Source organism: Ascaphus truei, chromosome 3 (assembly GCF_040206685.1).
Source record: "Ascaphus truei isolate aAscTru1 chromosome 3, aAscTru1.hap1, whole genome shotgun sequence".
NCBI classification, from domain to species: Eukaryota; Metazoa; Chordata; class Amphibia; order Anura; family Ascaphidae; genus Ascaphus; species Ascaphus truei.
In genome coordinates, this window is record NC_134485.1 from 162836154 (window position 1) to 162861442 (window position 25289).

The following is a 25289-nucleotide window of genomic DNA, read 5'->3' on the forward strand; positions in this document are numbered from 1 at the left end:
GGCGCATTCGGATAGGTGGTCAGGGCTGTTAGTCAGCGTCTCACCGGGAAGACGTCTCTAGCTTCTCCTTCAGGCTCTGACTCCAGTGAATTGGGGGGGGATGCGGGGCTTTTCTATCGGGTCATTTTTATCCAGTTCAGGTGTATCTACATTCACATCACCCGGAACGATGCAGCGTCTAGTCCTCGCACTGGCTACCTTCATAGCAGGTGAGATAGGAGGATACTTTACATTCATCCCGTGTCACTGTGTGCTATTCTGATAGCTGCAGATTTGCTGTCGGGCTTGGAGAGCGCATCATATGACTAGTGGGGTATAGGTACAGTACATACAAGATGAAGCCCTCTCCATTTAATTAATAGTGATTAAATGACAAATATGCTATGTGTTCCCTTGTAATGTATTGCCTGTGGATAGAATAGGACCATATGTGCCTTTTTTTAAATTAATATAACAATTTGTATAGAGTGTGTGTGTGTGATTCCGATTCCAAATACATCAGTTGATTTTGCGTGGTGCACAGATAATGAAGGATTCGTAGAAGAAAAAAATATATACTGGCACTCTCGGGACTTGCCAAAATCGTCAATAAATTAAATTTACATTATCAGCGTTACGGTGCAAAAAGGGTCTTGACAAAATATCTTTTTTTTTTTTTACCAAAACGCTGATGATGTAAATTCAATTTATTTACCTTTTTTGCAAGCCTGCAAGTGTCTGTGTGTGTGTCTGTGTGTGTGTCTGTGTGTGTGTCTGTGTGTGTCTGTGTGTGTGTGTGTGTCTGTGTCTGTCATTATCTCTCAGACTTGCAAAGAGAGTCAATTAAATTTACATTATCAGTGTTTTGGCCCAAAAAAGGGTACTTTATTAAGACCCTTTTTTTGACTGAACCGCTGATGATGTAAATTCAATTTATTGATGCTTTTTGCCAGCCGAGTGTGTGCGTGCGCGCGCACACACACGCACACCTTTCAGACTTGCAAAAAGAGTAAATACACTGAATTTACATTATCAGCGTTTAGGTAAAAAAAAAGGGTACTTTTTTTTTTTTTTTTTTTTTTTTTTTTGACCGACATGCTGATAATGTAAATTTTAATTTATTTACGCTCTTTGCAAGTCTGACAGAGGGTATGTATGTATATATTCAGCAAGCACATCCATTCAAATGGAAAAATCAGGAAATATTTGTTACATCAATGTTTAAAGGGATGCGATTGCTCTTTTTGTATATGCACAACTTTTGAATTTGTGATTTTTGTAACCACCCCACTTTTGACCCAATTTGAAATGTTTTGAGTGCCTTCAGCTACAATATTTGAGATATATAATGTGTGTGTTTGTTTTTACTTGTATTTTGTTTTGATAACGATGCATCAAGAACAGGTAATGATTTCATAATTGTCTTTAGTAACCTTGCATTTTCTGATCCCAAGTATCTTGGGAAACCTGCCTCCATCGGCAATGGATTCTAAAACTGTTCAGATCTTAAGCAGAAAGAAATCTGATATGAAGACGCAGGGGTCGTACTTATAATTCATCTGATCGTAAATAAGGAAGTTCATTCTATCAGGATTGTTTAGAAATAAAATGTGGAAGTGACTCCTTGTGTTGAAATGTTGAAGGTTTGTGTGGAGAGTCTGAGCTGGAACTAAATATATCAGCTGACTCTCTGGTAAGGAAGGTCTGATCACTCCTCGTAATGTGGATCTACCATTATGTGTAGCCTTCTAGAACAGGGGTGCGCAAAGTTTAACCTCTGCTCCCCCCTACCTTGTCTCCGTCGGAGATAAGGTAAGTGACCTTACAGAGGCGTCACACTCCCCAAGCATTTTAATTTAAATGCCTTCGGGAAGAGTGCCGGGCCTCTGTAAGTGCCATGTCCCCCCAGAAAATCTTGCGCACCCCTGTTCTAGAAGGTAAGACAGGGCTCTTCAATTAGTTCTCTAAAGGAGCCAGATCAGATACCTGCTACAAGTAGAAGGGCCAGAAGATTATTGTAATATAATTTTAGATACTTTTAAAGACCAATTGTATTTAAACATTTTGTAAAATCTGTACCATGCATTTTTACATTAATTAATAAGTGTGTTTGTGTCAAATTGCACTTGGCTGCCTAATCTACTATTATGTAATAAGCAGAAGCCGAGTCCAAGGCCACATCAAGGCCTGGCCGCACGTTGAAGAGTCCTGAGGTACAATCATGTAGGTGTGTAGTAGCTTTCCACAAAAAATATCTTGTACTTGTACATGCCATACAAGCCATTTTCAGTACTCTGTGAAACTGTTACCTTACTGGAGAAAAGTTCAGGGTCATTCTGGTGACTAAGACTAAAATGGAGAAAAGCAGCTTCACTGCACATTGATTAGGATGCGAATGGTATTAATCTTTAGCTGGTTTTGTCCACATAAATGGTTGCATTACAATAGCGCTCCTACTTACTAAATTTATTATTATTATTATTATATGCGGGCACAGTATACAAATTGCTGAGGCACAGGGTGATAAGGTGACCTGTTCAAGGTCACGAGTATGGGCTTGTCTGCTTTCAAAGCAGTGACAGCCAGCCAACTGCCAACGCCTTACAACTTAATTGGATATTTGTTTTGTGTTATGGGGAAAACCTGTACCCACCCACTAAAACACATGAAAGAGAACATGCTAGCAGCTAGTCTGCATAAACAAAGTGCCTTCTACTCGTGGTCTAGTACAGTGGTGCGCAAACTTCTGGTGCTGCTCCCTCCCCCTCCCCCCCCCCCCCCCGATTGCTCTCTCCCAGTGCTCGCACGCCCCCCCCCCCTACCATTGTGACTGTGCATTTGATGCCTTGTTGCCTTGATGCTATGGCGACGTGTCATCCGAAGCCGGCTGAATCACAGTGAGTTACAAAGGACTCACGCGGTCCCCCGCCAATTAATTTAAATGCCTTGGGGAAGACCGTGGGGCCTCTGTAAACCCCCTCCCCCAGTTTGCGCACCCCTGCTCTAGTAGCTGTGTTGATTCTGGAGAAATGTAGATTTGTTGTTTGTGATTCCTTTTACAGGATATATGATATTTTCATCTATGAAGAACCCTAGTGTACAAAGCTTTTGAAACCTCGTACTTAAATGTAATGGCATTAGCATTTGAGAAAGGCCCTTGGGGCCGAAACGTCATCACACTGGCTAAATAAAAAATTTTCACAAGCAGAAATCCGTAGTGCCCAGGCGTTTCCTTCCTATTAATTTATATAGCGCCATTAATGTACATAGCGCTTCACAGTAGTAATACACATGGTAATCATATAAATAACAAATAATATAAATAACAGGTCATGGGAATAAGTGCTTCAGACATAAAAGTAACATTAAGGAATAGGAGTTCCTGCTCCGAGGAGCTTACAATCTAATTGGTAGGTAGGGAGAACGTACAGAGACAGTAGGAGAGCATTCTGGTAAGTGCATCTGCAGGGGGCCAAGCTTTATGTATGATGTGCCTAGTATTATCCACAGTGCTATTCATATGCTTTTTTAAGCAAGTGGGGCTTAAAGGTGGATAGAGATGGTGCTAGTCGGGTATTGAGGGGAAGGGCATTCCAGAGGTGCGGGGCAGTCAGCGAAAAAAGTTTAAGGCGGGAGAGGGCTTTAGATACAAAGGAGGTAGAGAGAAGACATCCTTGAGAAAAACGCAAGAGTCGGGATGGTGCATAATGAGAAATTAGGGCTGAGATGTAAGGAGGGGCAGAGGAGTGTAAAGCTTTAAAAGTGACGAGAAGAATGGAGTGTGAGATGCGGGATTTGATCGGAAGCCAGGAGAGAGATTTCATGAGGGGAGATGCTGAGACAGATCTAGGAAAGAGTAGAGTGATTCTGGCAACAGCGTTTAGGATAGATTGTAAGGGAGACAGATGAGGCAGGAAGGCCGGACAGCAGGAGGTTACAGTAATTAAGACGGTAGAGAATGAGGGCCTGAGTCAGAGTTTTAGCAGTCGAGCAACAGAGGAACAGGCGTATATTTGTGATATTACGGAGGAAAAAGCGACAGGTTTTAGAAACGTTTTGAATGTGAGAGAGGAGTCAAGTGTAACCCCTAAGCAGCGTGCTTGGGCTACCGGGTGAATGATCGTACTTCCAACAGTAATGTGGAAGGAGGTAGTAGGGCCAGGTTTGGGAGGAAGTATAAGGAGCTCTATTTTTGTCATGTTGAGTTTAAGGCGGCGGAGGGCCATCCAGGATGATATAGCAGAGAGACATTCAGAAACTTTTGGTTTATACAGCATGTGTAAGGTCGGCGGTTGAAAAGTAAATTTGTGTGTCGTCAGCATAGAGGTGATATTTAAACCCAAGAGATGTTATTAGGTCACCTAGAGAGAGTGTGTACAGAGAAAAGAGAAGAGGTCCCAGGACAGAGCCCTGGGGTATCCCCACAGAGAGATCAATAGAGGAGGAGGTGGTGTTGGCAAAAGAGACACTGAAAGAACGATGGGAGAGTAAGAGGAGATCCAGGATAGAGCTTTGTTCCGAATACCAAGAGTATGGAGTATGGAGAATGTGAAGGAGAAGAGGGTGGTACACGGTGTCAAATGCTGCAGAGAGGTTGAGCAATATGAGCAGAGTGTAATGACCTTGGTCTTTGGCAGCATTGAGGTCATCAGTTATTTTAATGAGGGCTGTTTCAGTAGAGTGAGCAGTGCGGAAGCCAGATTGTAGAGGGTCTATGAGAGAATAGGTGTTGAGAAAATGAAGCAAGCGAGAGAATACAAGACGTTCAAGGAGTTTAGAGGCAAAAGGCAGGAGGGAGACGGGTCAATAGTTAGAAAGACAGATAGGGTCAAGCTTGTTGTTTTTGTGTAATGGTATAACTGTTGCATGTTTGAAGGAGGAGGAAAAGGTACCAGAGTAGAGGGAGGAGTTAAAAATGTGTGTGGGCATAGGGATTATAGTAGGACTAAGAGGTTTTAGTAGATGGGAGGGAATGGGGTCAAGAGAGCAAGTGGTGGAGGGAGAAGAGGAGATCAACAATGACACATCCTCCTCTGAGAGTGGAAAAAGAGTCAAGGAAGGCAGGAGGAGAGTTAGGAAGAGGTGTAGGATGGGAGGAAGAAACAGAGGGAATGTTTGGCATATGGATTCCACCTTTTCCTTAAAATAGTCAGCAAAGTCCTGAGCTGAGATGGAGGAAGAAGAGGCAGCTGAAAGTGGTTTGAGTAGAGAGTCAAAGACAGAGAACAGTCGGCGTGGGTTAGGCTTGTGCGTGTTGATTTAGAGAAGAAAAGTAGGGTTGTTTTAGCTTGCGAGAGGGCAGAGTTCAAACAGGATAGCATAAATTTGTAGTGCAGGAAGTCTGCGAGAGTATGAGATTTCCTCCAGAGGCGTTCAGAGGAACGAGTGGAGGAACACAGCATGCGCGTGTGTGAATTTAGCCAGGGTCTGAGGTTAGAAGGGCGAGGATGGCAGAGAGAAAGTGGGGCATGTAGATCAAGAGAGGAGGATAAGGCAAAGTTGTAGTTCCTGACCAGGTTGTCGGGGTCAGTAGCAGAGTTAGGAGAGGGAGGAGTGTAAAGTGTACTCAAAGTCTGGTAGGTTAATAGAGCGCAGGTTTCTGCAGAACCGAGGAGTAGATGGAGGTGGAGAAGGGGAGAAGCGAGAGAGAATGAGATGAAGTGATGGTCAGAGAGAGGAAATGGAGAAATTGGAGAGAGAGAGAAGGTTTTTAGTGAAAACCAGGTCTAGGTAGTGGCCATCCTTGTGGATGCTGGTTGCAGTTTACTGTTGAAGGCCAAAAGAAGAGGTTGGAGAAAGCGGGAAGCCCATGGGAGAAAAGTGTCATCAATGTGGCAATTGAAGTCCCCAAGGAGAAGAACAGGAGAGTGAGGAGAGAAAGAAAGAGCCAGGATTCAAAGTGAGAAAGGCAGAAGGGGAATGAGTAGAGGTAGGTGGGCAATAGGTGACCGCCACGTGGACAGGGAGAGGAGAAAAGATCTGGACAGTGTGAGCCTCAAAGGAGGGAAAAGCAAGGGAGGAATGGGAAGGGTAAGGTAGCAGCAGATAGGAGAGCAGAAGCCCCAAACCTCCACCCCTGTCATCAGGGTGCGTAGTGTGAGAGAAAGAAAGACCACCATAAGAGAGGGCAGAGTCAGACTGAGTGAGCCAAGTCTCAGTTATAGCAAATTGGATGAGAGAGAAATAAGTCATGCACAGAGAGGAACTTGTTAGAAAGGGAGCATGCATTCCAAAGAGCACAGGAGAAGGGGAGAAATGAGGGAGTGTGGCAAGGGATGGGTATGAGGTTGGAGGGGTTGACACCAGAAGCAGTAGAAGTTGCATTTGGCAGGCGAGGACGAGAGCATGTAGAAATAAGGAGTGGACCAGGATTAGGAGAGAGATCTCCAGAGGCAAGGAGGAGAAGCATGGAGTGTGAGTGTGAGTGTGTGTGTGTGGTAGGGGAGTGATTTAGTGCAGGCGATATTGCTATGTAGTGTCAGAGGGCGCAGGTAAGAAAGGAGTTCATGTGAACTGAGAAGTGGTGAAGGAAGGAGAGATGGAGATATATGAATAGCGTTAGAGACATAAGGAAGTGCATAATTTGAGAAGTGAGATCACAGCAAATATAAATAGTTAAGGCGGCATCACAGCAATAGTAAAGTGCTGAGATGTGCAGTCTGGGATAGATGATATCCTCCTTTCCTGCGTAGTTGAAATGCAGGACTCGGGGCCAGTAGGTGTTGGCCAGTAGGTGTTGTCCACTTCTTCACAACTTCCTTTTAAACTTCATCTACTTACAATGTGCTACTTGCAGATGTACTGCAGGCAGACTAAAGCTGTTCTATCTGGGGTTATATGGGCCTAACAAGTCACCTGACAATTAAGTTCAGCCTTCTTAATTAGCACATGTGAGGTCATTCAAACAAATGTTTATCCTACACAGGGTGTTCCCTGCCTAGGGTGAAAGTGTAATTTAATTAAGGGTTGAATGAGACAGGATTCAAAGATGGATTTTACCTAGCATTGTTAAAGTTGCATTGATTTACTAGCATTTGGGTCTGCAATGGTTTTCCATGTGGCATCCAAACCTTTGGCGTACATGGGAAATACCAAAGCACTTCGTAACGGAGTGATGTATCCACCCATCCCTTTAACCCTATGCCAATATTTACCAGCTGAATCTAGACTTGGAGTGGCCTTATGATTAAGATTTTGGGCACGTCACTTTATTGTCCCTTGCCTCAGGTATTTTATTCTTTGCTGGCATTGCTTACATTTTGTTAAGTACAGCAAATGCAGCATAATTTTAAATATATGAATATTTATAATTAGTGATGGTAGCACAATATTTGTTGTTGTCCTGAAAATGTTTCTAGTTTCTTCTTTGGGTTTTACGTATTTGAGCTGTGTATGGACACATTGAGGGGCCCTTTGTCAGAGATGTTAAACATTAACTTTTGCTTTATTGAGATGATAGTTACCAGTTCCTTCACATCCTCGCAGAAGGTTGGGAGCAAAATTGAGCCAAGTACTGTATGTCCGAGTAGGATCTACCTTCAGCTGCTCTCAGTTCTGCAGAAGTTCACAGGAGTATAATACAAGTGCCTGTCCCTGTGAATTCCAATGTGATTTATCTGGTATTGAATTGCCAGAGTTGTGCACCTTTGCTCTGCCTGATTTTGTTTATTCCTTATTCCTGTGATGTATTTACCTAATAATAGGTTTAAAACAAAAATACTACTTGTGAGCGCATTCACATGTCTCAAACAGGTCTGCAACCCTGCCTTCCCCCATTTTCTCTTGGCATACACTGCTTCCACTGCAGCCAGGGATTCTAGGAAAGAATATGCAAATGAGTTCACAGAACTCAGCCTGGGTTAAAGAAGTGCATAACCAGTAAACCTACTCATAGACCACTATTTCGAGCGTTTGGTTCAGTAGGAGGACGGTTACTGGCTTTGCAAAGCTGGTAAGTGGGTATAACCAGACACTAAACAAGTTTTGTAAGTTTAGGATTCACAGCAGCCCACCTTCACCACTTTTCACAACCAGCGAGGCATGTTAAAGTTATGGGAGGAAGTGAAAATATATTTTCAACCCTGGAATCTAGAAGGCAGAGTCAATATGAGAAGGCTGGTTACAGCTGTAAATTATATTACAGTTATGTATGATGGCAGTGTGTGTTACTACTATGGAAGGGGTATGCAAACTGGGGGGCATGAGATTTTTTGGGGGGGCACGCAAAGCCTCGAACTCCCTTGACTCAGGCGTCGCCATGGCAACGTGGCATCAAATGACTGTGGGGTCACGTGATGTCATTTGACGCTAAAGAATGTAAGGGGGGCGCAAGCACTTGGGAAGAGCAGGCAGGGGTGCGCCGGGTATAAATTTTGCGCACCCATGTACTAGGGAACACCACTATGTCCTGGTTTATAATTTAAAACATATACCCCTTTCTGTTAAAGGAAATTGAACTGTACTTTTATAAATAAGTAATTTAATATAAAATAAAATGTGGTGTACCATTTTCCTTATAAAAGAATGTGCAATATATACCCATTTATTTATATGTATGTAGAGGTATCTGTATTAAGCCGAGCTTAATAATCAAAAACAGATAGTCAATACCGTTCTGTGGCTAACTAAATGCTTTTTATTTGTGCGAGCTTTCGAGATACAATGATCTCTTCTTCGGGCGATGTTACAATTGATTCAGCCAAAAAACTTTCTTGAAACAAAGCATCTGTGGGCGAAGGCAATCCCTCCCCCTGTGCAGTATGTGATGTATGACCTGAGGTGTTAAATGGTGGGTGTGTGGTGTGTGCCGTTTACAAAATACTGTGTATGCTTGATAAGGGTACTTTGTCAGTTTTTTCTGGTTTGTTTTGCCATGTCTTGTATTGTTTTCAGATTGGGCCGGGTAGTTCAAGTAAATACCAACAATTCATTGCTATCTCCAGGTTTCTCTACTGCTGCTGATTTTTGTCAGAAGGTCATTTCATTGTTATTTAACATTTATTAATTATTGACGTTTCAAGAAGTTATTATTATTTTGGGTGTGGGAGGGGGGAGAGATGTCAGGTTTTGGATACTTGAAAATAAATGCGTAAAGAATTGGAATGTAATATGTAACACGATCTAACTTTGTGGCCTGGAATTTGCTGCACTATGTGATTGGGACTGGTCTGTTGCTTGCCTTTCTCTCCCTGGATTAAGAGAAGTCAGAGGGGATCAATAATACCTCCATGAGCACTTGGCACATGTACAGTCTTGGCCCATGCTTTCTGGATTACCCAAAACTGCTGTACGCCTATCTAAATATGATTAGTACGGTCCATACTTCATATTTATTTAGTATGTGTGTCAATAACCTAGATTTGATCACTGCTGTTGGTGGTTTTGCTGCTAGGGCAAACTGCCACTTTTTTTTTTTAATATCTATCGATCTCTCTACCATGGCTCTACCATTTCAGGGACGCCTTGTGGAAAAGCTACAAAATAATTGGCACTACCAAGGATCTTAACTACAGATGCATGCAGAATATGTGGACGAGGCAAACAGGACATGCAAACGCACAATATTACTCTGACAATCTTTGCCAGAATACATCAAACTCAGCTAACTTTTGGAAGGTTATCCGCAATATATTCCAGCATTCTAGCCATCAACAACCAAGTAATATCAATAAGGAGGATATTACTCTGACAAATCCCACTGACATTGCTAATGCATTCAATGATTACATTGTAGGGTGTGCTACTAACTTATTAGCGAAACGCAACCCAAACCACAAACATGAACCTCATTCTGAGAGTACCCCTATAGCCCCATCCTCTCCCAACACTGCTCACAATTTTCAATTTGTCCCAGTATCTGAAGAGAAGATTACACAAGCACTCCTCAAATTAAAACTAAGCAGCTAATGTGGACCTGAATTACTGCAAATCTAAATTCCTAACACTTGGTGCCCCAGCCATTTCCGAACCAATTACTTCCATAGTTAACTCTATCCTGTCTGCAGGCCATATCCCTAAGACCTGGAAAACTGCCAGAGTTGTCCCAATCTTCAAAAGTGGGGACAAAAACACTGTCTCAAACTACAGGCCAATCTCTCTTATCCCAATACTATCCAAAGTCATGGGAAAATGTGTTCACTCCCAATTAAGCAATTACTATACCAAGACAAATTTCCCTAGCCAAGTCCAAACACTTCGCAGTAACTACCCTGCTAAAAGTTTGCAATGAGATCCAGTGTGGAATGGAAATGGGTCAACTCACTAGTGCAACATTCCTAGATTTTGCAAAGGCTTTTGATACTGTTTATCATGTTATATCTTGCTTAACAAACTCCAGTGCTCTGGAATAGGGAAGGTAGGAATTAAACCAGTTTCAAGCGTGCCATCAGGTAGATCTCAACATGTGTATCTCAGGCTCTAACTCCAACCCCTTGGATATCACCTGTGGTGTCCCGCAAGGCTCTGTTCTGTGGCCCTTACTCTTCTCAGTGCTCATAAATGATCTTCCTACAGCTTGTAAGGGAGTTTCAATACACATGTATGCAGATGACACAATCTTATATACACACAGCCCTTGCCTCTCCAACCTTGAACACATAATTCAATCTGATTTTTTGAGACTTGAAAATTGGATTTCCCAAAACAAACTGTTTTTAAACACTGACAAGACTGTAACAATGGTAATTGGGACCAAGGCTAAATTGTTAAAGCTTCCAATGACAGCTCCAAATCAGAACAAATGTTAATACCACCCTAACTCCTATTACTAGTTTTAAATACTTGGGTGTATGGTTTGACTCCCACTTAACATTTGGGATGTACATTGATACCCCGACATCCAAAACCTATGCCAAACTAGGTATACTTTATAGGAACAAATCCTCCCCAAGTCTGCTGGTCAGAAAGTGTATCGCACAGCAGATGTTAATGCCAATTATCAACTATAGGGACATAGTATACGGCTCGGCATCCCAAACCCACCTTGGCAAACTTGTTACCCTCTACAATTCAATATGCCGTTTTGTTCTCCAATGAAAATACAACACACATCACAGCGAAATGCTCAATGAACTAGATTGGTCATCACTTGAGTCTAGGCACAAAGTTCATTTTTCCTTTCTTGCCTTCAAATACTTTATGGGAAAGCTACCCATCTATCTGAACAAGCTCCCTACCACACCCCTACCACATGCAGCACTTATCTGAGATCTGACTCCAAAAGATTGTTCATGGTCCCAAAGTATCCAGCCGCTCCTTCTCTTACCGTGCACCCCAAAACTACAGAACAATCTACCGGAGACTCTCAGCCACCACCCAGTCTAAATTCTTTCAATACTAAAGCTATCTTACATTTTAATCTGGTCTGTAACTGTTACATACGCGTATAATATATATTATCTTTAACTGCATGCAATGTCTTGTATATAATGTTTACCCTGTTCACTTGTGTAACTATGTATTTGTAATCATGTATTATTTGTCATCATAACTTTATGCCCAGGACATACTTGAAAACGAGAGGTAACTCTCAATGTATTACTTCCTGGTAAAACATTTTATAAAATGGATGGATAGATTTATTTATCTATCCCTTTCCATGGCTATATCCTAAAATTAAATTGGTCGATATCCAGAGTATGAAAACAAAATTTTAGAAGGGTAAAATGAACAAAAACATCAATCCACTTAAACTACTTTTACAACAGATTGCAAGTCGTTTTTTTTCACATACTGTTTACCCCAGGTGATGTTGTAGGTACTTCAGAAACAAAGGTGACACTTCTTTCTGGTACAGTGCTGCAAAAGAGCTGCTGTTGACTGTTAATCTCACTGTTTACTATTGGCAGCTGCCTTCACTGTGTGTGGAAAAACTGCACCTCTGAAGATGTGGACTTGTGTGCAGTAAACAAATGCAGAAATGAAGAATGTGAAAGCAAGTGGTTAGACAAGAGACATCAGGAAAATCTCCTTTCTCTCCTTAGCGATGCCCTTGGTATTTATTTAAGAACCTAAAACCCATAAAATATAGGACCTTACTCTTACTAATAAATGTGGTATACAGATAGCAGCCTCTCTATTATCTGTACTTACACGATTTATACCATATGCTCCTACATGTAATTCCACTGTATCGAGAGTGTGTGTGGGGGGGGGGGCTCATCTCTGGAGTGCCCCCCTCCTGCTTCAATGCTATGTAAAAAAACATTAGAAAAAAGGGGGGAGAGAAAAGGACCAGCTTGAATTTCGGCTTAAACAACCTAGAAATTGACGGTAGATGATAAGTGGTTGGTCCATCTACTCTGTCCATATTCCGATCTGTTTTGAAACCTCACACTGGGATTCGTGCCTATTTGCCACATGTATGGTAGCCTTGTGTCTATCCCAAGCAGTTTTTATTCCCCGTATTAGCCTTTACCACCTCCGCTGGGAGGCCATTCAATGAATCAACCACCCTTTACATGAAGAATGACTTCCTTACATTTCCCCTTACCCTGCAATTCGCCTGCTTCAGAGCCGGACCTCTTGCTCTAGCACTTCTGTCTCTGAAATATGCTTCCTCGGTTAATACTCTTGATATATTATAAAGTTTCTATCATATCCTACCCTCTCCTTTCACTGATGCCCTATTTCTTAGGTTGCACTCGGTCTATCTTTCACATTGTTTTCTCGCTGTTGCAATTTCTCTGGTATTACTCTTGTATTTCCTAGTTAAGCCAATTGTGTATATTTTATTTTGTATGCTTTCCTCAGTGCTATGAGAGGAGATAATTCTAATAAAAAAAGAATTCCATCCATTATGTATTTATGTATGTATAGTTATACCATCACTGTCCTCTAGGGGCTGGAACAGTGCAGTAAGTGTGCTTTCCAGTCCACAGAGGGTTAATTCCTCAGAGAAGCCAGCAGCAGCTGCTAACTAATGGAGTTAATCAGACTCCTTGAGTGAACAAGAAAGTAGTTTAAAAGACAGACTGAAAGCTGGTATGCGGGAGAGACTGTTTTCCCCAGAGAAGGGTGGGGGGGTGAAGGGTAGATGAGATAGATAGAAGTGCTCCCTAGCTGCGGAAGCTGGTAAGAGGACCTGCAGAGGAGAGTTTCTCTGGGCTCAGGTGGGGCAGAGTTCCCCTAAGAAGGAAAGGACCACAAGGCTGTGCTGAAGCAGGCATATCTGCTCCAGAGGACTCAGGCTGCGTCCATAGATGGACCAGCCGTGCTGAGGCGTGCGGACGCTCCGCGCTGAGCCCCTGCATCCTCAATGAGGATGCCTTGAGAGGGGGCTCACGCGAGCGTCCGCAGGCGTGCTGAGGCGTTGGAGGTTTCAGCCGAGCGCCAAGCTGTTTTTCAGCGCGCTGTCGGCTGAAAACCTCCAATCACTGCACAGCAGCGTCAACGTCATGGCGCCGTGACATTGACGTCAGTGCGTCGCGGGCGATTGGCCTAGCGACGTCACTGCCCCGCCTCCAACCACCCCCCCCCCCCCCCGGCTCCCTTCGCGCACGCTGGCTCGCCTGCAAGTCCGTGCAATCGCGCTGACTGAAGCAGGCGAGCCTCAGCGTTAGCGCGCCTCCGCTCTCCCCACACCTCTATGGCCCGGGCCTTACAAACAGATAAGCAGAAAAAACCTTTGTTATTGCCGTGTGCAAAGACTGTGTAGATTGTTGCATATGCCAGGGCATGTTTTGAGGGTGGGAACCAGCATAGCTGGCCATCCAACTAGTGAGGGCGCAAGCTATGGTGTAGTTGGCTTTCCCTAAAGGGAATAGGTGTTTGTTTTCTCTTTGGTTTTTCTTCAAGGGACAGTGGGCCTGTTGCTATATGATTTAATTCCTGTAATAAACCCCTGCATAGAAAATACGGTGTTTCCGGCCTTAAATTGGGATACAAGAGACTGCAACGTGGTGTGGGCATCACAATGTAATTTTTTTTTTTAAATGTTTTTGTTGATTGTAATCTTTTTTACGTTGAGAGATCTCTTCTTGTCCTTTCCAACGTGGTGTTTTTTTTATTATTCATTTATTTTTTATAAAGAGCAGGACAAGTTTAGGGGGCACGATACGAATATAATGAATTAAACTCATAGTGCAATACCCACTCCCCCCAGAAGCCTAAGTGGTGCTACAGCCATAGCCTTAAGGTGCAGTCTCTCCTACAGATGCAGCAGCCGTTATTCGAACAAATCACATAGCCGTTTTTGTGAGCTCTGCTGTATTCCATGCGGCATTAACACGGCCAATCACACCAGGCACCCGTGTTTATCGCGGTTGCTTTGTTTTGAATTTCATGGATTCTGTTTTTGTGTGCAATGAAATTAATGAATTGTACTGTGCTACTGTGTCAATTTCAGTTGTTTCAAAACCAGAACACAAAAATGCAATTTTCTGCACTCGCGTCTTATTCGGTAAGGTTGGAAAAAATCACGCGCCATGACCTGAATGTTCCGAGGTATACAACACGTGAAATGTTCGAATAACGGAAGCTGCATCTGTATGCCCAAAATGGCATGTATAAATGAATGTGTATGTATATGTGGTTAAAATTAAAGAAATGGGACATAACATGGTTGTTAAACAAGCAATTGAACATCAAAGGTACTTTTCTAATTTCATTTGTTGGCATGTTTTGTATATTATACATTTTGTGTTATAATATCTATTGCACCACAGGGATCACAGGTGTTACTGCTCCAGGATCACCTCAGCCATTGTAGTGGTGACTTGGTCATGACACCCACCCCTCTGTGGAATGGCAGGGCAACTCCTGTTCTATTTGCGGCCCCAAATCTCAAAGGGAAACGGTTGTGATCAAAAGTATGATGTTCATTGAACAGTCCTTGCAGTGTTAAGTGAAAAAAAATCAATACTGTAGTAAGGATTAATGAGGTCTGACTTCTCCGGTATTGTAGATTGTTTGTTTGACTCCCAGATAAAAATTAGGTTGTAAGCTCTTCGGAGCAGGGACTCTTTTTCCTAAATGTTACTTTTAAGTCTGAAGCACTTCTTCCCTTTTGTGTTATTTATATCTTATTATTTATATGATTGTAACTATTACTACTTTGAAGCGCTATGTACATTAATGGCGCTATACTGTACAAATAAAGACATACATATTGGCAAGAGATACAGACCTTGATCAGTAGCGTTATAATAGGTGTGTTACTCTTGCTACGTGTCGCCAATTGCCAACTCTGTGATACATATTGAAAAAGACAGAACCAAATTGCTTTCACAGATTAAGTAATAACATTTAGAATGACTTGACTGTTAGGCAGCAATAATGCTGCTCGATACATTTATCAGCATTTTAAGTATGCGGTTTTACAGTTGTTTTTCCCCCCCCCCCCCCTTTTTGTCTCTAGTTTCCTCTGCTGATTTCAGTGTGTTAAAGTCGCCCCAAAACCTAATATTCCGTGAGGGAAGTTGGCCCATTCCCGGGGAGCGTATTCCTGATGTGATTGCTCTGTCAATGGGATTTTCTGTGGAAGAGGTATGGTTGTAGCGGGTTTTCTGTAGTCAACATACTGTACAAAGTGACTGACTAATGTAGCTACACTTTAGGTAGCCATAAAAAAAAAATACTTGTGAGGCTGACCAGGAATCCGCTTTGGACTATTTTTCTTGTTCGCCTTTTTACATCTATGCCACAATTAACGTTTCAAACTAATTCATTTTTTTTGTGTACCTAAAATCTTCACAGTGATCTCATGTAAAAGTCCATATGAAACACTAGACATGAGAAATTCTGTATGCATATTCCTCTTTGCATAATTTCTATTGAATTTTTTTTGTTTCTGCCCAGTCACTTTGTCTGACACTATTGGACAGAATTCCATCTCTGTCAGACCCTGAATTACAGGGAACATAGTGACAGACTAACTTTATTAGTTATAGTGTATTATCATGTTTAATATTAATATGGACTGGAATGTCTCCTCTTAATCAGTCCTTCAAATGTAGTCTACACTACTAGTACCTGTATATTTTTCACGGCGACGGGTGCATACTGTACTTGGAGACATATCTATATCTATCAGGCACTCCAGGACTTAACCTTTATTTTTCTATTGCAAAACTAAGTCCTGAGTGCCTGCTTCTTTTCTGTCTTTCAGTCCTCACCGGTTTGTACCAAGACAAATATATTCTACTCCGCTAGAGCCATCCATTCAGTGACCGTTCGTAAAGTTTAGTCATTGCGACCTGGAATCTTTTTAGAAACGGCCTGTACAATTTTCAGTAAATGTTTTAGAAACATGAAGTTTTGGAAGACTGAAAGTGCAATTTGTTCAGTATTGGCCTGGAGATTTCAGATCTATTGCTCTGTGTTCTCATCTCCATTTCACGTCTATTACTATTAGACTGTTAATACTTTTAGGTCATAACGCTTTGTGTATTGGACCTCATCAAAGATGGAACCGTTTCAATCGGTATCTTTCCATTCACTTTAACAGGATCTGTCATGGCCTGGGCTAGGAGCTGGCAACCTGTTCCAGCGTCCACGTGCAACCGCACTGGTGACGGTAATAGGGGTGGATAAGCTGCCTCTGACCATCACTGGAATGTCCTATCCAGTGGAAAATGTGAGTATGTGAACAACACATGCTGTTGTGTGTTAAGAACAAAATAGATAATTTAGAAGGTGCCGCTATTTTTATTGTATATCCAAGGCTGGGTTATGCAAGTACAATCCCAAATATTATACTCAAACTCAGCCTTGTCACCTCTTTAGCCCTGTCTGCTGGCTATGTAATGTGAAGCTTGCTATATCCTGCAAACAAGACACACAGTAAGGTTCTGGTGTGTGAAAATAGAATGTTATATTGTAAAGGTGTCCCACTTTCAATAAGGGGCTGTTTACCAGCAGAGGTGCACTCATTGCTTCACATTCACATGGGGGCTGCACTGTGGTTTATGGTTCTACTGGACAGCAGCCTGGTTCGTGCGAGTGTCTTGTATTTGTTAGAATCCATGGTAAATTGCCAATCTCTTTAGTGCTGTAGAAGTCCTTCAGCGCACTGAGTATACATGTTTGCGTGTAATCGTGATCTCCACAGAGATTACTGTAAACAGGTGGATAGGGAAGATAGGTTGTCTTTGTCTTCTGCTGTTGACATTATTTCTGACCGTCATATTTTCTTGTTTCCTAAAGCCTGTTCCGTACAGTGTTGACAGTGTTATAAATTCCATCCATTCAATGTTTGATGAAGAAATGCCAGTCGTTTTACAGCTGGCCCCCATAGAGGAAGTAAGTATTGTGTAACTTTGCATGCCTCTGATGAATACAGGGGTGGGGTGGGGGGGGAGACGGAAAGTATAACCACTGATACCCCCGACTGAGCATGGTGAGAAGTTGGATAACTCGCAAATAACGATGCATCAACTTCAGTTCATTTGAGTGGAAGTCGATGCATCATTAATTGTTATCCTGCTTCTCAGTATATTAAATAAGGTCCTTCATTGTTTTAGCTATGACCTCTGGAGGTATGGATCCTGGAGTCCAAATATTAAGGGCATTGAGTGTGTTCAGTCTGCTGTTTAAAATTCATGCTTCACTTCTCAATCAGTTTTATCTTCCATATGCATATGCAACTTTATTACTGCTTTAAAACACTATTTAAAGAAAATTTCAGTATAAACCTAATTCTGTTTTAAAAATGTATAAATCTATAGCTTTTCCAAACTATAAAGTTATAGTTATGAATAATTATGAAGGTCAATGAATGTTGACAGCAAGGTATCCTAATAAATAACTTGCCACATTCTCTGTAATGGGGCTAACCTACATTGTGTTGTTCCTGCAGAGGGTATACATGGTCGGGAAGGCAAACTCTGTGTTTGAGGATCTTGCTGTGACGTTACGGCAGCTGCGAAGCCGCCTAGAACAAGATAATTCCATTCTTGCCTCTCTGCCTCTCAGCTCTTTGTACAGAAATGATGAGGTAAGTCCAAGAACAAAGTAATTATGTCTTATGATAGACTCTTTCTGTTTAGTTATGGTATCGTTGCACCTATGTTGCGATGTCTCTTAGAAATGAGTGTAAATTCATGGTGTACTGGTGTATCAAGGGTCCACAAATGGGAAAGTAGCAGACTACTTTTGGGCCATAACGGGCAAGACACACACACACACACACACACCCCACACCCAAACTGACCATCGCAGCAACCGCACTCAATCTGCCATGGGAGATTTGGCCAGTTTCCTGCATCTACACAAGGTTGATGGAGTATCCCATTAATTCTGGGGGAGTTGGTCAGTCTGGATGTCAGCGGCCCATAAGGTATTGTCCCGGGTACCTTTAATCAACCAGTTCAAGCCTGGGTACATTAATCCAATCCTCTGCCCGTTTATTAGCATCCTGAAACCACCATCTTGTTTTGGTAATTTAGTATTGTTAAGAAACCAGCGTTTTTGCAGTTTACTGAAAATACCAATAGTATTTTGAACCTGTGCATCTCTTGATTTGGCCATTGCATATACATGCATGCAATTTTACGTTTTTGCTGCCAAGGGAATTTGTATGACCGTTCAGAATCTTTCTAATGCTGTTTGAGTTGTTCTGCACCAGGGTCGGTGTGCACTTTGTGTTTATAAGAATAATATTCTAGGGGGGAACAGAGATATCCTAATTGAGAGAGGGCACAACCAATGTCTATCAAAGGTAATCCCATATTTATGGGAATGCAAATATGCCTGAGGGATCTTGTAAAATAGTGTCCAAACAATGTAAATGTATATGCAATATGTTTAGTAAGTTGAATTTTTTTTTTCTCCCACAAATACGAACGTATCTTTAATTGATGAAACTATGCCCTCTAGTAATCAATGGTACCCATTTATTTGTAGGAACAGAATAACGTCTTTGAGCCCTTGTAACTGTGACTAACCCCCACGAACGCCAAATAATTATAGAACTATAATAGAATAATTGTGGATGTGTTTACAACATATAAAAGCAAACCATACACACAACTCCAAAATGGATAGGGGGGTGGGCACTCCCTACTCAATCTTTGGGCCTACACCCATAAATCCAAACATCTGATCATTGCAAACTCCTTCAGCACATAGCATGCTTAGTGCAATGAGAAGTTGAGTAACTTCTTGTGACTATCAGAAATGTTTACTTAATAAATCCTCAAAGTCAAACTACTTTCTATTTATTTTTGAGGCTGCCCTCGCAATACCATCCAGAGGGATTTTTTTTTTTGTGTGTGGGGGGGGGGGGGGTACTCTCTATGATTACCTCTTTTTATTGATCATGAGATGTAATGAAACCCCCTAAAATTAAGAGGACGCAGAACCCTCTTGAATTTGGACATTGGGGAGGGGGGGCACCCTACCTATCTTATCTACCTACCCACTCATTCTCTCTCCCCCTGTGCCTGGGTGATAACCTCATCTGTCGGGTTAGTGGTGTTGTGTTTCTTTTGTGTGTTGATTCCCTCAGAAGCAAATGAAGTCGGTTTAGGCCCAATCAATGCCCCCAATGGCTGTGGCAGGGAGGACGTTTAGAAACGTTCTAAGGACAATGCAGGTGTCAGTCCTCGGAACGTTTACAAACGCTACAAGCTTAACGAGGGTGGGGTTCATTAAAAGTTTGCTGCTTTTGTCTAGTTGGAATCTGAATTTACATTGTTAATTAAAACACTCCATCAGTCTTGGGTGGGGAAATGTATGCTCTTTAACAGTGCTTTCCATCAGTGAATTTGCCCAGTAAAGGATATTTTGCTGTAGAAGTTGGTATGTCCGTTTGACGTACAAAATATCCTGAACTGGAACAAAAAGGAAATTCTCCTTCGTGACACAGAGGTGTTTAATGTTCTCATCTACTAAAAAAAAAAAATTGTGACCCTTTTTTCTGCCGGTTATTTTTTCCTTTAAGTGAGTGTCTTCTACTAAAAGAGTCCCTGCTGTCCGCATCCTAATAGACAGCTGCATAATTCTTGTGTAGTTGTATGGCAACCCTTTTCATATAAATATAAACATGACATAATAATGTCCAGCTTCACACTACCTTAGTTGCATGAGGTGCAGTAGTTCTGTACAAACTAACCAGCATTAACAGTTAGATGAACGATGAAAACTTCAATTGTGTGGTGTTTTTGTATTTTTTTTTTTTACATTTTCTAATCAAATGTACATTTATTTGTTTCTCTTTTGAAATATTTGAAGACTGACCGGCTTTTCTTATCTGAATTGCAAGTACTACAAGATATTCCTACTTTGGTAAGTTCAAGAACCTTAAATAGTGTATTATTTAATAACCAATAAAGATGGAGGTGATGCGCAGATTTAACCACCAACACAACAAAATACCATTTTAGTTACATTAAAGTGTAGAAATGAAACTGCACGCTTCTTTCTGCCTCCAAACAGCCCCAGCCAAAGGAATCCTCACAGCTGATCGATGATCACGCAAGCCCAATGTTTCGTCAGCTGATGTGCAGACTTCATCACCCCTGATGAAGTCAGCTCATTAGCTGACGAAACATTGGGCTTGCGTGATCATCGATCAGCTGTGAGAGGATTCCTTTGGCTGGGGCTGTTTGGAGGCAGAAAGAAGCGTGCAGTTTCATTTCTACTGGAGGCAAATATTAAGAGCTTTATTGCGGGGAGAATAACCGTGAGGTCTGGTTATATGCTTATGGGCTAGTAGCCCCTACTAACATCGTTGGGCTCCTGTACCTTCCGGTTGGTGAACAAAGACAAAGAATGACACACTGCTTTTCCCGGATCAGCTCATTCTGGCCTCCCTGCCAGGACATTATTGGCCAGTAATGCCCGTTTCTTTTAGTGTACTTGAATACAGTACACTAGAAGACTACTTGTACACCTCCACTTCTAATAAGGTATGTATGTGCTACTTTAAAGGAAATACTTTTATATACCATTATAGGATTTGCTATAATACATTATCCTTGCAAAAGTTCTATGGCGATCTTGTGCTCTTATCTACAAACCATTTCACAGCCTTTCTTATTGGAATCTACGGTCTATCCTGTAACTGCAATACAATTTCAGAGAACATATTGTACAATATTTATGAACCAATTTTTCTTTGGTTGACCTGAGGGCTTCTTTCAGTTTCACCTTGTACAATATACAGTACCATACAAATATATAATAAACAGACTGCAGTGTGATCACTCCTTTGAGGCAACCATTTAACATATGCCCCGGAACAAAATACCATAAGCAAATATTTAGAATAATAAAAATACACAATCGTAATGTTATCTGGAAGTGTGTTTCTCAAAATAAATGCAGGTGAGACTTTAATATTACGTCTTTAAGTATTCTGTCTTGTCATGTAGCTGTCTCGGCACAAGCATCTAGCCAAAGATAACGCTCCAGATATTTATTCGCTGGAGTTGACCGGCCTGGAAGAGATCAAGAAACGTTACGGAGAAGACTCTGTGAAGTTCAAGGATGCTACACGGATCCTTTCTGAATTTTTGCAGAAGGTAATGGAGCTGTGAAGGGTTAATGCTTGTTTGTGAGCGGAAATGTATCTACTTTAAAATAACTTGATGGGTTATACACGTAAGTGCATAAACTTTTAACCTTATCTGCTTCTAACCATGGTGTCGGGAAATCTCAAATCATTATTGTTGTGGGTAACAAGGTAGAAAGAGTGAGTGCAAAATGCTTAAAATCAACTTCGGGTTGAGGAATAGCATTGGAAAAGACCATGTGAATTGGTTGTTGTCTTTCAAAATATGAGTAGGTGAAACTTTGATTCTAAGGGGGAGATTCGCTAAGCACCAACGCGGGGTATTGCACTAGCTCTGGAGTTCGTCAATGGCAGTTAACTTTTGGATCTGGCTGAGATACCTTGTATCATTGCTTGGTGAAACCGTGCCTACGTGTCTAGTCATTCTCTGAATAGGTGGTGGAAGTGTGATGAGTATGGAAAAAGACTATTTTTTATTTTCACATCTATAGGACCACTTTTTTTTAAAAAAAAATCTCCCCTTCAATTTTCTTTTACAAAGAAAAAGGGATTCTTTTTAGAAAGCATCTGTCTCTTGCTATTTTTACAGCATAAAGATTGGACTGTAGTTTTAAAAGACGTTGCCTTTAAGTGAAGTAAAACGCAATTTTTATATTTTGTAATCTGTTCAAATAGCACACTTTTTTTTCTCTCCAAGCCTTATTGAACACTACTCCTAATAATTGTATTGATTGCAAAATTCTGGATGACAGCAGTCTCTTGCAGGAGAAGTGATGCACCAGACAAGCAAAGCAGCGTTTATTTATAAGATTATGCAAAGCGAAATGTGTCGGGTGACCTGTAAAATACAACGATCGACCTACACTTTCTTTTTCACCCTCCCTTGCATCCTGACACTGCTCACATGATATGGTCGCGCAGTATACCTAACCTGCACCCATTGGTAAATTTAAAAACATCTTTACCAATATTTCTGCATTACATTTCCCCATTTCGAGGGGACAGTATTTCCAGACAACGACATATTTCCTCTAACTCTACTTCCCTATTGGAGTGTGTGTTTTTACAATTTAGAAAAAGCAGTCATTCTGTTTGACACACTTTTTTTTTTCTGTCAAATCACTTCTTTATACATATTTAACTACTTCATCCCCTCAATTCACAATACACATCTTGACTAGATCACTTTCTAAACCAACCCCTCATAGTGATCGTCTGGGGCCCTCATTCCAGCATCCACTGTCCTCCGTTGTCTTTTTTGTGATCTCACAATTCCTCATTAGTCCCACCCTAATAGATATATAGATAGATGGGATGGGAAAAGCATAAAAATGTACTTCTACACTATAAGAAGATTTAATGGTCTATCTGCGTTTTCTTCTCTGCAGTCAGCCATGTTTGGTTTGTGATGTTATTTAAAATGACAGCAGCAAAACAAGCCAAAAAGAAAAATAAATATAAGGTGCACTATAAAGGGGATTTTACAAAATTTTCCTGCATCTCTTCAATGCACTGACTGAATTAAACGGAAGGGGAAGGTAGGGTATACTCCGCTGTCCAGCGTGCGCTGCTGCAAATGGAAGTGGTCACATGATTGCTAGTGACAGTCTGTGGCCATGGAGGTGGCAGGACCCTCAAGCAACAGAGGGGGGTTAAGCATTTTCTCCCGGTATTGATTAGAAAACTTTTGGATAAGCCACGGGGGTTATCTAAATACACTGTGATAGTGCCGATCATGGTACTGTGGCACAGAAACTTTCATTAACGTCCGCAGGAGTTTCTATGCGATGGTGCCTTTAATTGTCTGTGTGTTTTTATATATCAATATCTGGTGCATGCTGAATCCTGTGCTGACCATGCATGTTCCAGTTTGCAGATGACATGTACAGCATTTATGGTGGAAACGCGATTGTAGAAGTAGTGGCCGTGCAATCTTTCGAGACTCCCCTTGTGAGGAAATCCCGCTCCATTCTTGAATCTGTATCCATTGTAAGTGCACGTCAATGTAGCTTTGCCTATTGTACTTAATGATGTGGAAAAAGTGAAACAAATGGTGTGTATTTGTCTGCATAACATACAGTAGAAATATTATTTTACAAAGCGCTGCACATTTTCAAACTCAAGTCCCTAACGCAACATTTTAAATTTATTTTTCGTGTGTTTCTCAGACACGGAGATACATTGTAGAACAGTCTATTTTAGTGTTCTATTTCTGTTCTCTTGTTTATATATTTGGGTCTTGACCATTTTAATATTTCAAAATACTCCATACATGAAGTTTTGCATGTTACCTATACATGGAATACCTAATTTCATTATTGTTTTCATTGAAATACATTTCACTTTATATTAATACATTGCCTTCACAAACACACAGCGCATTTAAGGTTCAGTTTATCATCTTAAAGTATAGGTTGGTGCATTAGCCATGTGACTTATAACTCAAGCCACTTATTGCATTTGTTGATCTGTTTAGAGCAATCCCGGAAGTCCTTACAATCTGGCGTACCAGTACAACTTCAACTATGCCGTTGTTTTCAACATTATCCTGTGGCTTATGATCGTACTCGCTCTTGCTGTGATCGCCATCTCCTACAACCTTTGGAACATGGATCCTGGTTACGACAGCATCATTTACAGGATGACCAACCAGAAGATCAGAATGGACTAATATCTTTATTTCCATAGATAGATATAGATCTATCTATCAAATTACAAAATGATTTGTCCTGCTTGTAGATGTAACGTCAAGCAGAAGAATAACAGTTTGACAAATAAAACCCCACATAATCTGTGATGCCACAGAAAATTAAAGCAGCATTGCTGATATAAACACAGAATTTATAAACAGACAATGAAAGGTCAAATACCCCACTAACAACCTGATACCTTGAAGAGATTGTATTGTAAGTACTTCACTGTTGATATGTGTTCTAAGTGATGCACGAGCAGTGCTGCTTTAACAGAGGCAAGTAAAACACTGCAGCTTTAAATTGTGTAATAGTGAAATTGGTTAATTTTATTCATTCCTGTAGACACAGTTTTTGCTTAACACGAAAGTGAGCAGGTGACTTCAACATTCAAGGTGTACTGTTCCTGATATAATTTACCCTTTGTTATTTCCTGCGCAAATCCTCTCCCCCACCCCTCCCCACAAAAATATAATGTATATATTTAGGTCTTTATTTGCTAAGCAGTGATATTCCAGAAGATCCAATTTGCTGCTGGAAGACAACTTGCAGTCTACTCAAGAAAGTGGGCTACAAGGTGTCTTTCGGCCCAAGAAGGTGTCATGGTTTAGCACCGCTTAGTAGTTATGGGCCTTAAGGGACCAATGCTATATCTCTTTTCGGCAGAAATTCCAACCAGACATGTCAGCAGGTCGGAGTAATCCCATTAGTGTCGTATTACACTCTCTAATGTAAAGCATCATTTGATCACCTGAAAAATGCACTGGACTATATTTATTCAGCAACTTAAACAGCTGATACCTCACCTTTTTATGAAAGTGATTTTAAGAATATGATCTGACTCTTATTTTGTCCTGTTTTAGTGTCTGCTATTTTATTTATATACATTAAAAAATAATTACACTTCTCTTTATACGGACTACACAAATGTTAATGTCACAAGTTTGCTATCTTCTTCTACATCTTGGTCCTGTGCTATGACATCCTGGTGTATGAAGATCAGTTTTACAAATATTCAAAGACTTGGTCACTGGGGCCTATTTACCAAAGTCTCCCATCTGAAAAATTAAAACAAATTAAAGGAGCAGATGGACTACCTTTTTAGGATGATAGAAGACCAGCGGCAACCTAGTGCCCCAGCCCTTTGGGGGATCGTGATCACATGGTCA

General features: G+C 41.2%; 1 protein-coding gene across 1 annotated transcript; it reads left to right on the forward strand.

Moving 5' to 3' along the window:
- ATP6AP2 (ATPase H+ transporting accessory protein 2) lies at positions 1-25033 on the forward strand. Its single transcript, XM_075589691.1, has 9 exons — positions 1-209; positions 15335-15462; positions 16424-16552; positions 17122-17217; positions 17774-17911; positions 20149-20202; positions 21291-21440; positions 23300-23419; positions 23907-25033. Exons 1-9 carry the CDS (start codon positions 101-103, stop codon positions 24099-24101), a joined length of 1119 nt encoding a protein of 372 aa, XP_075445806.1. The 5' UTR covers positions 1-100; the 3' UTR covers positions 24102-25033.
- Positions 25034-25289: the final 256 nt, after the last annotated feature.

What these genes read in the sequence shown, in the direction of transcription:
- ATP6AP2 (XM_075589691.1), top strand. Translation starts at nt 101, where the DNA reads ATGCGGGGCTTTTCTATCGGGTCATTTTTATCCAGTTCAGGTGTATCT. An exon ending in ACTGGCTACCTTCATAGCAG is followed by an intron (nt 210 to 15,334) that starts GTGAGATAGGAG and finishes TTTTGTCTCTAG; the next exon opens with TTTCCTCTGCTGATTTCAGT. An exon ending in TTCTTGAATCTGTATCCATT is followed by an intron (nt 23,420 to 23,906) that starts GTAAGTGCACGT and finishes TGATCTGTTTAG; the next exon opens with AGCAATCCCGGAAGTCCTTA.